Source organism: Sebastes umbrosus, chromosome 24, assembly GCF_015220745.1.
Source record: "Sebastes umbrosus isolate fSebUmb1 chromosome 24, fSebUmb1.pri, whole genome shotgun sequence".
In the NCBI taxonomy this organism is placed as follows: Eukaryota; Metazoa; Chordata; class Actinopteri; order Perciformes; family Sebastidae; genus Sebastes; species Sebastes umbrosus.
The window spans coordinates 64,995-80,000 of record NC_051292.1 but is presented as its reverse complement, the minus strand read 5'-3'; the positions used below and the strand labels follow the sequence as shown (position 1 = coordinate 80,000).

Here is a 15,006-nt window from a genome sequence, read left to right as displayed (position 1 = left end):
TCCCAGCTCCTTCATGAAGCCGCCGTAACGTTTTGCTGGCCGGCGGGCCGCTCCAGCGGAAGTGCTTCAATCTGGTACGAACCGTCCTTCTTCTCCTGGACGCCGCCCACAATCTGCTCCTCCATCACCTCCTCCTCCTCCTCCTTCACCGCCGCCAGCAAGCTCACTGGCCAGCTCCCGCCTCCTCATCTCTCCAGGGAACACCTCGGAGGACTCCTCCTCCACGCCGTTGGAGGTGTAGACTTTGACCGGGCGGCGTTTGCGGCCGACGGGCTTACCCCAGCGGAAGTGCTCCATGGAGTAGGAGCGTTTGGCCTGAAGGGAGGAGGAGGAGTCTGACGGAGGAGGCGGTTGGAGGTGGGCGTTGCCTGGGATGACGGGGGTCTCGGCGGGTGAGGTGAGCGGAGTGACAAAGCTGGATGCACTCCTGCAGGAGAAGATCAGAAGGCGAGGGTAGGAAATATGAATATTGCTCACACTTCATGTTACAGGTCTGCAGATTGGTAATTAGTGATAATTAGCAAGTAACCTATTTGAAATTATGTAGACCCTTAAAGAGAGCTTCTTAGTGGACGTAGGGCCTTAAGAAGACTCTTAAGGGATGTAGAGCCTTAAGGAGAACTCCTTAGGGATGTAGAGAGCCTTAAAGAGAACTTCTTAGTGGATGTAGAGCCTTAAATAGACCTTCTTAGTGGACGTAGCGCCTAAAGAAAGACCTCTTAAGGGATGTAGAGCCTTAGGAGAACTCCTTAGTGGATGTAGAGCCTTAAGAGCAGCTTCTTAGTGGACGTAGCGCTTAAAGAAGACCTCTTAAGGGATGTAGAGCCTAAGGAGAACTCCTTAGTGGATGTAGAGCCTTAAAGAGAACTTCTTAGTGGATGTAGAGCCTTAAAGAAAACTTCTTAGTGGATGTAGAGCCTTAAAGAGAGCTTCTTAGTGGACGTAGCGCCTTAAAGAAGACCTCTTAAGGGATGTAGAGCCTTAAATAGAACTTCTAGTGGACGTAGGGCCTTAAAGAGAACTCGTAGAGGACGTAGGGCCTTAAAGAGAAATTCTAGTGGACGTAGGGCCTTAAAGAGAACTTCGTAGAGGACGTAGGGCCTTAAAGAGAACTTCATAGAGGACGTAGGGCCTTAAAGAGAACTTCTTAGTGGACGTAGGGCCTTAAAGAGAACTTCTTAGTGGACGTAGGGCCTTAAAGAGAACTTCTTAGTGGACGTAGGGCCTTAAAGAGAACTTCGTAGAGGACGTAGGGCCTTAAAGAGAACTTCTTAGTGGACGTAGAGCCTTAAAGAGAACTTCTTAGTTTTTTTTTCTCATGAATTTATTTGCAAAAACTGAGAAAACTGACTCATGAAACATGCTCATACTCCTGATTTGTTCTAAAGACATTTGTGAATTGGCATTGGATGCTTAACGCTGAATCCACCCGTACAAACACGCCTGAATGTTAAAAATAGATTTCCAGATCATGTGAGATGCTGATTGGGATGTTCTTTAAAAAACCTGAGATGGATGCTTTAGAACATCCAACAAGAAAGTAGTGTTTTAGTCGTTTTAGTGTAATACGATTTACTTTTAATAAATAAACATCCTCTATCTCCCGACGATATCAGAAAATCACCCCAAAACATACATCTTTTTAAATAAAATAAAGAAATAAACAGGTAAAAAGCGACATAGGAACCACAAAAAAAGACTAATTATTATCGTCAGTAGAGAGTAATAATAAATGTCAGTGTGTGAAATCTAATAGCCAGTTGATAGTGTGTAAATGATTGTGTTACCATCATGCTGCTCTCAGAGTTCAGCTCCTGGCAGCTCGGATGCTCCCCAGCACTGACCGACAGCTCCTTTGGCCACGCCCATAACCACCACGGCCACCAATAGCCACACAGGACTCATTCTCCTGCCCCGGCCAATCAGAGACAAGGACACAAAGAGACTTATGTATAAATAATAATTAATTCAAATATATATAGAATTATAAATTATTATAAGTAGTGCTGTATCCGCTGCAGAACGGTACCAAACACCGATGTAATATAAAACACCTCACCAATTAAAATAAATTAACCAGTTACAAAACATAGATAAACCTTGTTATACAATATACTATATATGTATATATATATATAGGATGCAATATAATTATTCTATAGTATGTATATATTAATCTGTATTATTATTCTTTGTCGACAAACAATCCATTTTCCCATGAGCGAAGAAAAAAACAGCTTTTTTGACAATACATTTTTCAGATAATCAATAGATTTTTAAAGGATTATTTTATATATTTTAATGGTAAACGATTTAACTTTAAGGTATAATATTCTCTACCTGTGAAGGAACACCTTCACCTTCCACTTAAGTCTATCTTAGACATTTAAAACTGCTAAATTGGAGGTTTTTCACATGGAACAGTGATGTCATATTGCACAAATATACAATACATAACACCACGATATACCACGATATGCTTTTGATTTGATATCTTTTTGTGTATATTGTTTTTAAGATATACCTATAATCTTATTTTGACGAATTTATTGCACAAATTATGACATTATTATATGATTAATTTATATATTTATGTAAGTGTTGTAATGTGTTTAGCTTTTGAATTTCAGTTCTTTAATGTTTGGTTATTTTTTTTTAAATCTAACACATTTTATCTTTACTTACTATGTAAAATAATAATAATAATTATTATTATTAACAATTCGATCGTTATAAAAACATTTATAAATTATTTTAAAATATTTTTCAGACTTTTGTAAGTATTTATTAAAATGTGTTTTATAACTCAAACATTTTCAAAGATATTTTAAAATGAATAAAGAGGTATTAATAATGAATATTCTCACCACACTGTCCCAGCTTCTTCTTCTTCTTCTTCTCTTATCACTGGTGTTTGTTTTCGGATGCAGATTTCCGACGTTTCCTCTCTTCTTCTGTTGTTTCCGACGGTTCGGCCGACTTTTATATCCTGTCAGTCAAGGACACACACACGCACACGCACACGCGACGCGCACACGCGCACACGCGCACACGCAACACACACACACACACACACACACGCACACACACACACACACACACACACACACACAATCAATGAAATGTCATCCCCCTCCTCCCACACACACACACACACACACACACACACACACACACACAGACACACACACAGACCATTCCTTTCCCATGAAGACCTTGTAACTCAAAAAGCTGTTTCATTCACTCATTTTCAATTCTTTTGCATTTAGTTTTTTAACATCAGGATAAAGATTTATGATTTACAGTATAATTGCTATTTTTAGAAACTAACTTTAATATATATTGATTGATCTGTTTTCAGCTTTTTTTTTTAGACAAATGAAAGAGGGAACAATGTCACCTTAAAACTACAAAATAAAGATAAACTATAGAGTGTAGTAGTTTTTCCAATGTAAATCACACACCGTGTAAATGTCCATTCACAGCCTCAGTGCTGCTGCTGAGTGCTAAATGTCAGCCGGCCGGTCTGGCAGATTAAACACCAAACTGACATGTCATCACCGGAGGGAAGACGGGATTCAGACCTGTGGGTCGAGGTGTACAGTTACACCCGCTCACACCTGCTGCATCGTCCTCCCTTTGTCTGAACCCTCAGTGTCACTAATCATGAATCTGCTAAGGGTTTATCTCATTTCACGGACCACCGGGGAAAGGTGAACAATATTACGTCCACCTGGAAACTCTTTAAGGCTCTATGTCCACCGACGTTTTCCTTAAGGCCCTACGTCCACTAAGAAGTTTTCTTTAAGGCCTTACGTCCACTAAGAACTTGTCTTTAAGGCTCTATATCCACTAGGAGCTTCTCTTAAAGGATCTATGTCCATTAAGAGTTTTTTTTGAAGGCCTTACGTCCACTAAAAATTCTTCTTTACGGCTCTACGTCTCTAAGAAGTTTTCTTTAAGGCTCTACATCCACTAGGAACTTCTGTTTAAGGCTCTATATGTCCACAGAGAAGTTCTCTTAAAGGCTCTATATCCACTAAGAAATGATGCTCGCGCTTTGCGCAGCATCACATCGCATCGCACTGCACCGCACCCACACCGCACCGCATCACACCGCACCGCATCACACCGCACCGCATCGCATCGCACCACATCGCATCACACCGCACCGCATCGCATCGCACCGCACCGCATCACACCGCACCGCATCACACGCATCACACCGCACCGCATCACACCGCATCACACCGCACCCACACCGCCCCGCATCGCACCGCATCCACACCGGCATCACACCGGCATCACAAAACCGGCAGTCCCAAAATCGCATCCGCACCACATCGCACCACATCACGACGTCACCAGCAAGCATCACGACCGCATCCGCATCGCACCACACCCGCACCGCATCACACCGCCACCGCATCACATCGCACCGCATCACAACGCCACAGCATCGCATCGCACCGCACCGCATCACACCGCACCGCATCACACACCGCACCGCATCACATCGCACCGCCATCGCACCGCATCGCATCACACCACACCGCATCACACCGCACCGCAATCACACCGCACCGCATCACAATCGACACCGCATCACACCGCACCGCATCGCACCGCATCGCACCGCATCGCATCGCACCACACCGCATCGCACCGCAACCGCATCGCATCGCACCACACCGCAATACCGCAATCACACCGCACCGCATCCACACCGCACCGCATCGCATCGTACCACGTCGCACCACATCGCATCGCACCACATCGCATCGCTCGGGGCCAGTTAGGCCACTCCAATAGAAAACGTCGCTGCCGCTCTCTCATGTCAGTGTTACTCTTTTATTCTTTAACATTTAAATACATTTAAAGTAGCCAAATTCTGTTTCAACAACATTAAATGTGTAGGTTTTTTAAACGTATATTTGGTGTAAAATACGTTCAAGCAACAGTATAAATTCTTATTATTTTAGTTTATTATAGTTCTTCTGCTCTGCTTCCACATCTTGTTTATTACTCGAACAGTGGCATTAAATACATGATAAAAACTCTAAATCTCAAACTGAGTCATTGGATGTTTTCATTATATAAATAGTTTTGTGTCATTTGTGCAGCTGAAGCTTCAGAGTTCGGTGTCCGTGGATCACATAAAGTCATTTCTCTGAAGGGCTATTTGTTAGTATTTCTATTGGCGGAGGCAGGAAGCAGGTAAATATAAACCCATTAGACTGCCCTCACAGCCTTGACCCTCCATTCAAGCCATTACTCACATAAACACACACACACACACGATGTATGTGCAGGAAGAAAGAGGTAATGGCATGATGAAGCAACAGTCAGACAAAAAGACATTCTAACGACATATTATCAGGAGTGGAAGCACTTTATTCACCAGCTGCAGTCTTTAACGTCCGTCCCTATCTGGGAGTGTTTTCAGCTACTCCGATCTACACTTTTGTTACCATAAAAATTCATTTTATTAATGTTAAATCCCTTAATATCCCCGTAACAGGGCTAATCTAATATGTTTGTAGTATCTAAATATTGAAATAGGGATGAAATTATTGGAAATTGGCTTCACTGAAAACCAAACTAGGGAGTAAATTCTGCTGGTAGAGGATGTACAACAGAGTTTTTGTACCATAAATAGACAAAAATCGAGATGAGCTTTATTCTTGTTGCACCTCTGAAATAATAAATACATATACTGTCTTATTCTCAATTATACATATTACTTCAGCTAACATATTGTTTATACTGAATTAGTGAATGATATTTTGTACAGTCGCTCCAAAATGTGTCTCGGAAGGTGTTCTCTTTAGAACTCTGTATACTAAGAAGTCTTCCTTAAGGCTCTAACGTCCATTAAGAGTTCTCTTTAACAGACCGTTGCTGAGTATAACAGACCGTTGTTACGTATAACAAGACCGTTGCTACGTATAACAGAACCGTTGTTACGTATAACAGACCGTTGCTACGTTATAACAGACCGTTGTTACGTATAACAGACCGTTGCTACGTATAACAGACCGTTGCTACGTATAACAGACCGTTGTTTACGTATAACAGACCGTTGCTACATATAACAGACCGTTGTTATGTATAACAGACCGTTGTTATTATAACAGACCGTTGCTACGTATAACAGACCGTTGTTACGTATAACAGACCGTTGCTACGTATAACAGACCGTTGCTATGCATTGCAGAAGTGGAGCAAAAAGTCCATTTGATGCCAGCTGAGAGGCCTGCTGAGTTGTACTTCCTGCTGATGTCCACCAGAAGGCTCCGTTATACCAGAAACCAGCCGCCAAAGCAGAGTGAGTAATAAGCTCCGTTTATTTATTTAATTACAGTTGTTATTGGGTATTCTATATAAATATGACTATGTTTATTCACTACATTCATCTGTCAGCTGGTGGTGATTTGAGGATCTGCACAAGAAAAAGATAAAATAAACCTCAATCAGCCTGATGGAAAAAACCCCCCGTTTGAAAAGGTTCCAAAAAATGTCCAAAAAAGTCCAACAAAGAGTCCAAAAATGTCCAAAAGAAAGGAAAAGAAAAGTGTGATCCTGGTATCATAGTAAAGTATAAAACCTGATGAATGCATCGGTACCAACCATGTCAGACTAGCTGGTTGTGAAGGAGGTTAAATAACGCTCCAAACTGTCTTGTCCATGTTCAAAGGGGTCCCTTGACCTCTGACCTCCAGATCAGTGAATGTAAATGGGTTCTATGGGTACCCACGAGTCCTCCCCTTTACAGACATGGCCCACTTTATGATAATCACATGCAGTTTGGGGCAAGTCATAGTCAAGTCAGCACACTGACACACTGACAGCTGTTGTTGCCTGTTGGGCTGCAGTTTGCCATGTTATGATTGGAGCATATTGTTTAATGCTAAATGCAGTACCTGTGAGGGTTTCTGGACAATATCTGTCATTGATTTGTGTTGTTCATTGATTTATAATAATAAATATATACATACATTTACATAAAGCAGCATATTGCCCACTCCCATGTTGATAAGAGGATTAATACTGGACTAATCTCCCGTTAAGGTTCAGTTTGATAGAACAAAAAAGCTTATTTTGTCAATGTAGTACTTAATGTAAAACATATATTGAGAAAATACACCATTTCTTGCACTAAAATCTTCTGCTGTGCAACCGAACTTTGTTGAAACCTGCCGGACTTTGATAGAAGAAACCACAAACACGTCCTCGGTGCTTCCATGTCCTTCTGGGAGACGGGACAGTTCCATGTCCTTCTGGGAGACGGGACAGTAAAGTCGTTTTTATTGAGGTCGACTGGAAACCACAGAAACTTAGTCATCACAAAGCCGAGCAGACATCATGTAAAACCGTCTGTTGCCTAGCGACGGGTGGACGGGAAGCAGCGCCAGCCATTACTTCAAACAAAGAACGTGTGCATTGATACACATCCTGTCCTGCGTTTGAACGACATCCTGTTTGCAGGCGACCTCACAGGCTGCTGAATGATGCTGTTGTTTCCAGCGCCGGCCAATCACTTTCTCCTGGGGTGGGGTGGGGGGTGTCAGCGCTCCCCTCTCGGAACTTCTCTCTCTCCTGAGTCGCCGCCGGAGCTGGCAGGCCCGCTCGGATACTCCCTGGAAGGAGTCATGGCCTGGCGAGGAGCCCCCTCCTCCTGACGGCGGTGGGAGGTAAAGACATACAGGAGACCCGGGGAGACTCTGAGCGGCGCCGTCATGGACCCAAGCACTCAGGCTCTGGAGCTGTCGGGGGTTTGGTCTGCGGGGGGGCCTGGCTCTGCTCGCTGGCCACCACCCTGATGTCTGGCTCACCCTGTCCACCGACCTGCTCCCCACGGAGAGCTACGAGCTGGGGCTGTGGGAGACCTGCGTGGTGCAGGACCACGGGCGCTGGAGTGCCGGCCCTACGACACCCTCCTGGGTCTGCCGCCGGACGATCAAGCTGGCCCGGATCCTCATGTGCGTGACGCTGGCCGCCGGGCTGCTCGGACTCCTGCTCGCCATCCCCGGCATGCACGTGGTCAACAGCTGCCACGAACCGTCTGGAGGACCTCCGGTGCAAGAGGGCGTTAAAGGCGGCGGCGGGGGCGCTGTGCCTGGCGGCCGGGGATCCGTGGGCTCATCCCGGTCTCGTACATCGCCCACCTCACGGTCGTGCGGTTCTTCGACGAGTCAGGGTGCCGGAGGTGGTGCCGTCGCTGGGAGTTCGGGGACGCTCTGGTTCTGCGGCTGGACGGCGGGAGGGTTCTTCACCTGGCGGCGGGATCGCTGCTGCTGACTTCCGGTTTTGTGTCCGCAGACGGAAAACTGTAACGCACCTGCCCCCGTCCCTCCCTGGTGAGGGTAGTGAGGTGTGAGGGTGCGACCGGGACAGACCCCTGTCCTAGACAGAGATCCGGAGTACGTCTGAGGCTACGCCTGGGGCTGCGTCTGAGACTACGTCTGAGGCTACGTCTGAGGCTACGTCTGGGACTACGTCTGAGGCTGCGTCTGAGGCTGCGTCTGAGGCTGCGTCTGGGACTACGTCTGGGACTACGTCTGAGGCTGCGTCTGAGACTACGTCTGAGGCTACGTCTGAGGCTGCGTCTGGGACTACGTCTGAGGCTACGTCTGAGGCTACGTCTGGGACTACGTCTGAGGCTGCGTCTGAGGCTGCGTCTGAGGCTGCGTCTGGGACTACGTCTGGGACTACGTCTGAGGCTGCGTCTGAGACTACGTCTGAGGCTACGTCTGAGGCTGCGTCTGGGACTACGTCTGAGGCTGCGTCTGAGGCTACGTCTGGGACTACGTCTGAGGCTACGTCAAATGAGTAAAACGGCCTGTTTTCCCGATGAAGTTGTGAACGGAGCACATTGAAACTTTGTTCTAACCCACAGAACTTCATTCAGGGTTTAAGTTTGTTTTGAAATTGTTAATCGCTGAGTTTGAGACAACTTTAGTAGAAGCTGGAAGATAAACATCTCCAGATCATCGTATAAAACCTTCTTGTAGTCTTTCAAAGAAGAAATAAAGATTTCAAATGCAAATATTTTAAGATGCAGATCAACTCTTTCTGTCTGGTTTAAACCCCTAAAACTCCAGTTTATTTCACTCTGGTTCCAGCTCGTCATCTTTACAATAATTCAAAATAAAGTTTGTTGGTTTGAACAAAGTTTGGCTGCACAGCTCCAGTTTCAAATCGTAGGAACAATCATTTCAAACTCTCTTTAAGAAAACTACGTTCAGAAAACAAGCGTTTTTATTGCACCTGTGTGCTTTTATTGGACGTCACTGTTGGACGCAGTTTAAGATCTGAAGTAGAATTTAACGTTCGGTTGAAAAAGCTTGATATAAACAGTTGAATCATTTTAACATCTTATCGGAGCCCATAAATATATTTAGAGGTCATTTCTTCGTCTCCGTTTCAATCATTCATTCACATGTTTGTTTTTGTGCATTTTTTTTCACTCTAGAAAAATCTCCTTTTCACGGAGCCAAAGAGACAAAAGGTGTTGCTGGTTTCCGTTTTATTGGTTTCCGTTTGTGCAATAATAATAAAATAATAAGTAGAATTTACTTCCAGTAAAAAAACAGAAAATAAAAGGTGATTTTTTTTTATACATCTTTATGTAAAACACAATGTAGATTATCAAATGTTCAATTATCAACTCTTTATTTTTTCAGTTTAATTTGGAGTAAATAAATCTAGGTAATCTGCAGTTAGAGAAGCTGCTGTTTAAAGTCAATCAGAGAGGAATGATTATTATGATTAATGTGATTATTATGCTTTGAATCATAGTTCTGAATATCATCAGCAGATGATTGTAAAAAAAGATGCCAACAGAATAATATAAATTTAACATGAAACTGCTTTGTTTTTGTTTGTTTTTGGGTCTGTAGGAAAATAATAATGAACTGTTTTTGTTTTGTTTTCTCCTTTAATCAGGTAATTAATTATAATTGTATATATTTGTTTCTCTATGAGGATAAATCGCATGTTATGTTTCCTCCACTCTGAACGTCACCGTCTCATTGGCTCTCCCCTGCTGCAGCCAACCAATGAGAGCCGCCTTTGTTCTGGTTTCACAATACGCTCATTATCCCCCCGTAATCAGCAGCTGGATCCACATCAGTCGACCACGGCGACCGCGTCACGTGACTTCCACAGAGAGACGCCGTGGAAGTTCAATTACTGAGAAACTAAAATAACATAAAAGACAATACATCGTCAGTGAACATTTCGCAACTCGGCAAATATGTTATCAACATTTTATCAACATGCTGACAGGATTCAGGTTTCTCTAAAATGAAATGAAATAACATAAATAAAATCAAATAAAAAAATACAATTAAATACATCTTCATAAAAGTAAACTAAAATATAATTTAATAATTCAAATTAAAATGTGTTTTATTTAAAAAAATTAAATAGAAATAACGTAACTACTTAAAATGAAATACATTTTGCAACTTGGCAAATATGTTAATTACCAATATTTAGTCATCATGCTGACAGGATTCATATTTCTCTGTACAATTAAATAAAATATCACAGAATAACATAAAATAATATTACATTAAATACAATAACAACATAGCAAAATAATTAAAAATAAAATATATCTTCAGTGAACATTTTGCGACTTGGCAAAGATGTTAACTTCCAACATTTAGTCAATTTCTCTTTAAAATAGAAAAGAATAAAATACAATGAATACTATGTTATTTGATTTTATTTACAAAACAAACAAACAATAAAATAACATAACAAAATACAATAAAATTAAATAAAGTACATCGTCAGTGAACGTTCTGTGATTGGTAAATATGTTAAATACCAATATTTAGTCATCAGATTCATGTTTCTTGTTAAAAATAAAATAACATAAAATAGAATACAATAAAAAATTTAATTTATTGTATTAAAAAAAAAATTAAGAAAGATAACATAACAGAATATAATTACTGAGAAACTAAAATAACATCATCAGTGAACATTTTGCGACTTAGCAAATATGTTAACTACCCACATGTTGTTGTCATGCTGACAGGATTCAGGGTGTTCTGAAAAATTTCATAAAATAACAAATTAATTTACAATAAAATTAAATCAAATACAAAAATACAATAAAATTAAATAAAATACATCGTCAGTAAACATTTTGCAACTTATTTATCAGATTCATGTTTCTCTGTAAAATGTGATAACATAAAATACAATACAATTACATTAAAATAAAATTACAATTTATTTTATTTAAAAAAATAAAAGAAGATAATAAAGTAAAATAAATACATTGTCTGTGAACATTTTTCGACTTTGGAAATATGTAACTACCAATATTTTGTTATCATGCGGACAGGATTCATGTTTTCTCTGTAAAATAGAATAGAATAAAATACAATGTATAAAATGTTCTTGTATTTTATTTAAAAACAAAACAACAACAATAAAATACAATAACAAAATACTACAAAATGATGATTTTGTGACTTGGTAGATGTGTTAATACCAACATTTAGTTATCAGATTCATGTTTCTCTTTAAAATTAATTACAATATCATTGAATAATATAAAATAATGTAAAATTTAAAATAAATAAAAAGTAGAATAAAAAAAAAATTAAGTACAATAAAATAACATAACTTAAGAAAACAATTAAAATAAAATATATATTTTGTGACTTGGTAGATGTGTTAATACCAACATTTAGTTATCAGATTCATGTTTCTCTGTCTGTTGTACATGAGTCCCGTTACCAGGACGGTCCTGGTCCTGGTCCAGGTCCAGGTCCAGGTCCAGGTCCTGGTACTCAGAGCGCTCCATAAACACACAAAGTATCACACTCTCCCAGAACAAACATGAAAGCGCCGGCGCCGCAGGACCTCGCAGCCCACCAGCTTCTCTTTAATTGCTCTTTTCCTTTTCGGGACAATGGAGCCGCGATTCACAGAAAGAGACGTGGAAGTGAACACATTGTTTCACCGCGGCTCTCATCACGAAGCCAAACAGGGAAACGCTGCCACCCTCGGCTCGCCGTGCCAACACCGACAAACCGTCAGGTGTGATTGGGTTCATAACAGCAGCAGGTCTGTTCAGCTGGCAGCCCTGAACCCTTAAGTCTGGAGCTGCTTTTACTTAAAGACCGTCAACACACAACTTTATTTATTCACTTTCACTGATGACATTCAAAGTAATACTTTGATTAACTAAGTAGTTTTGTTGTCTAAACCAAACTGAGTGGTTTTGTTGCGTAAACCTAAGTAGGTTTGTAAACTTGGTAGTTTTGTTGCCTTAACCAACTGAGTGGTTTTGTTGCCTTAACTGAACTAAGTAGTTTTGTTACCTAAACCGAAATAAGTAGTTTTGTTGCGTAAACCTAAGTAGTTTTGTTGTCTAAACCTAACTAAGTAGTTTTGTTGCCTTAACCGAACTAAGTAGTTTTGTTGTCTAGACCAGCGGTCCCCAACCCCCGGGCCGCGGACCGGTACCGGTCCGTGGGTCATTTGGTACCGGGCCGCACAGAAAGAATAAATAACTTACATTATTTCCGTTTTATTTATTATCTGAATCTGAATGATGTTTTATTTTGAAAAATGACCGGATTCTCTCCGTTACATCGTAGTGATACGTTAACGCTAAAATTTAACCCACAAGCTAGCAAAAATGAGTAAAAACAGACGTCTTTGGAGAGTTTCTTTGGGAAGGGGAAAAGCACCACAACAGCACTGAAAACCCTGTTGCCATTTCCGACATCCTGTCTGTGTGAAGCGGGGTTTTCTGCAGTGACAGCAACCAAAACTAAATTACGGAGTAGACTGGACATAAGCAACACACTTCGGGTGTCACTGTCTCCTATCACCCCTAGATGGGACCGTCTCGTTGCAGAGAAACAAGCTCAGGGCTCACATTGATTTAGCGTTATGGTGAGTTAATTTTTTCATGCACTTTATATTCGTTTTTGTGGTGTATCTGTATCTTATTTTTGTAGGCATGTTTAAACGTTACCATAGCGACCAGAGAGCGTTAGGGGGCAGAGAGGATGATACTCATGTTATGTTGTTGGCGCGATGTTAAGAGGACGCTGCTAATAAAGTTGCATATGAGTACACAGTGCATTCACGTTTATTATTATATTTACAATATACCACTGTTTTTATGCCGGTCGTATCATTTTATTTTGTTGTATTATCCGCCACACCTTGAAGGCCTGTCCGTGAAAATATTGTCTGACGTTAAACCGGTCCTTGGCGCTAAAAAGGTTGGGGGACCGCTGGTCTAGACCAACCTAAGTAGTTTTGTTGTCTAAACCTAACTAAGTAGTTTTGTTGCCTTAACTGAACTAAGTAGTTTTGTTGCCTAAACCAAACTAAGTGGTTTTGTTACCTAAACCGAACTAAGTAGTTTTTGTTGCCCTAACCAAACTAAGTGGTTTGTTACCTAAACCGAACTAAGTAGCTTTGGTGCGTAAACCTAAGTAGTTTTGTTGTTTAAACATAACTAGGTAGTTTTGTTACCTAAACTGAACTAAGTAGTTTTGTTAACTTAGTGGTTTTGTTGCCAAAACCGAACTAAGTAGTTTTGTTGCCTAAACCAAACTAAGTGGTTTTGTTACCTAAACCGAAACTAAGTAGCTTTGTTACCTAAACTGAACTAAGTAGTTTGTAAACTAAGTAGTTTTGTTGCCTAAGTAGTTGATGTTTTTTTTTGTCAAACTGAACTAAGTAGTTTTGTTACCTAAACTTAACTAAGCAGTTTATCAGTCTAAGTAGTATTTATGCCATTCTATACTTGTAGCGGAGTGTTTTCACAGTGTGGATATTAGTACTTTTACTGCAGTAAAAGATCACAGTACTTCTTCTACCACTGAACAGTACATGGACTTGTGAGTGTGAGACATTGTTGTGGGAAGCAGAGTGTGGTATTAGTACATTTACTCCAGTAAAGGATGGGAGTACTTCTTCTATAACAGTCCATGGATGTGTGAGACATTGTTGTGGGAAGCAGAGTGTGGACCAGAGCTCCCAGTATGGAACCAGTCGGGAACAAAAGAGTCTGTTTTCATCTGAGTCCAGCAGCAGCAGGAGACAGGAAGTCATTGAGCGGATCGCGTGGGACGGATAGTGAGTGTGAGTGTTAGTGGTGATTTTAGATTTCAGACCTGAAGATAGAGAACAGAGAGACGTCTCCGTGTCTCTAACATGTTGTTCAGCTGTCAGATGTGATGAAGAACATCAGCTACAAACACCAGACTTTCACCAGGAGACCAGCGTTGGTGCCCCGTGTGAGTCACACAAGTTCCAAACTTAAGTTACGTCACTTACGTATTTTAATTTTACACGTTGACTTCTGTGTCACATAACTTACGTACTTAAGTAATGCCACTTCTATGATCTTATCCTAAACCGAACAAACCGCCTAAACCTAACTAAGTGGTTTTGTTGCCTAAACCTAACTAAGTAGTTTTGTTGCCTAACCCAACTAAGTAGTTTTGTTGCATAAACCAACTAAGTGGTTTTGTTGCCTAAACCTAACTAAGTGGTTTTGTTGCCTAAACCCAACTAAGTAGTTTGTTGCATAAACCAACTAAGTGGTTTTGTTGCCTAAACCTAACTAAGTGGTTTTGTTGCCTAAACCTAACTAAGTGGTTTTGTTGCCTAAAATCGAACTAATTAGTTTTGTTGCCTAAAACCTAACTAAGTGGTTTTGTTGCCTAAACCTAACTAAGTAGTTTTGTTGCCTAAACCCAACTAAGTAGTTTTGTTGCATAACCAACTAAGTGGTTTTGTTGCCTAAACCTAACTAAGTGGTTTTGTTGCCTAAACCTAACTAAGTGGTTTTGTTGCCTAAAATCGAACTAATTAGTTTTGTTGCCTAAAACCTAACTAAGTGGTTTTGTTGCCTAAACCTAACTAAGTGGTTTGTTGCCTAAATCGAACTAATTAGTTTTGTTGCCTAAAACCTAACTAAGTGGTTTTGTTGCCTAAACCTAACTAAGTAGT

The 15,006-nt window shown here is 41.0% G+C and overlaps 1 protein-coding gene and 1 pseudogene across 1 annotated transcript in view; one reads left to right on the top strand and one right to left on the bottom strand.

Annotated features, from left to right (window-relative positions):
* Nucleotides 1-2,052, bottom strand: part of LOC119483985 (pro-opiomelanocortin-like) — a 2,239-nt gene extending 187 nt beyond the window's left edge. The window contains 8 exon segments of the mRNA XM_037762527.1: nucleotides 1-8; nucleotides 10-33; nucleotides 35-73; nucleotides 75-159; nucleotides 161-390; nucleotides 392-427; nucleotides 1,788-1,832; nucleotides 1,834-2,052. The exon segment at nucleotides 1-8 is cut by the window's left edge and continues 16 nt beyond it. Of these exon segments, the coding sequence (XP_037618455.1) occupies nucleotides 1-8; nucleotides 10-33; nucleotides 35-73; nucleotides 75-159; nucleotides 161-390; nucleotides 392-427; nucleotides 1,788-1,832; nucleotides 1,834-1,905 (539 nt within the window). The 5' untranslated portion in view covers nucleotides 1,906-2,052.
* Nucleotides 2,053-7,005: 4,953 nt separating this feature from the next.
* On the top strand, nucleotides 7,006-9,869 carry LOC119483984 (annotated as a pseudogene).
* The last annotated feature ends 5,137 nt before the right edge of the window (nucleotides 9,870-15,006 follow it).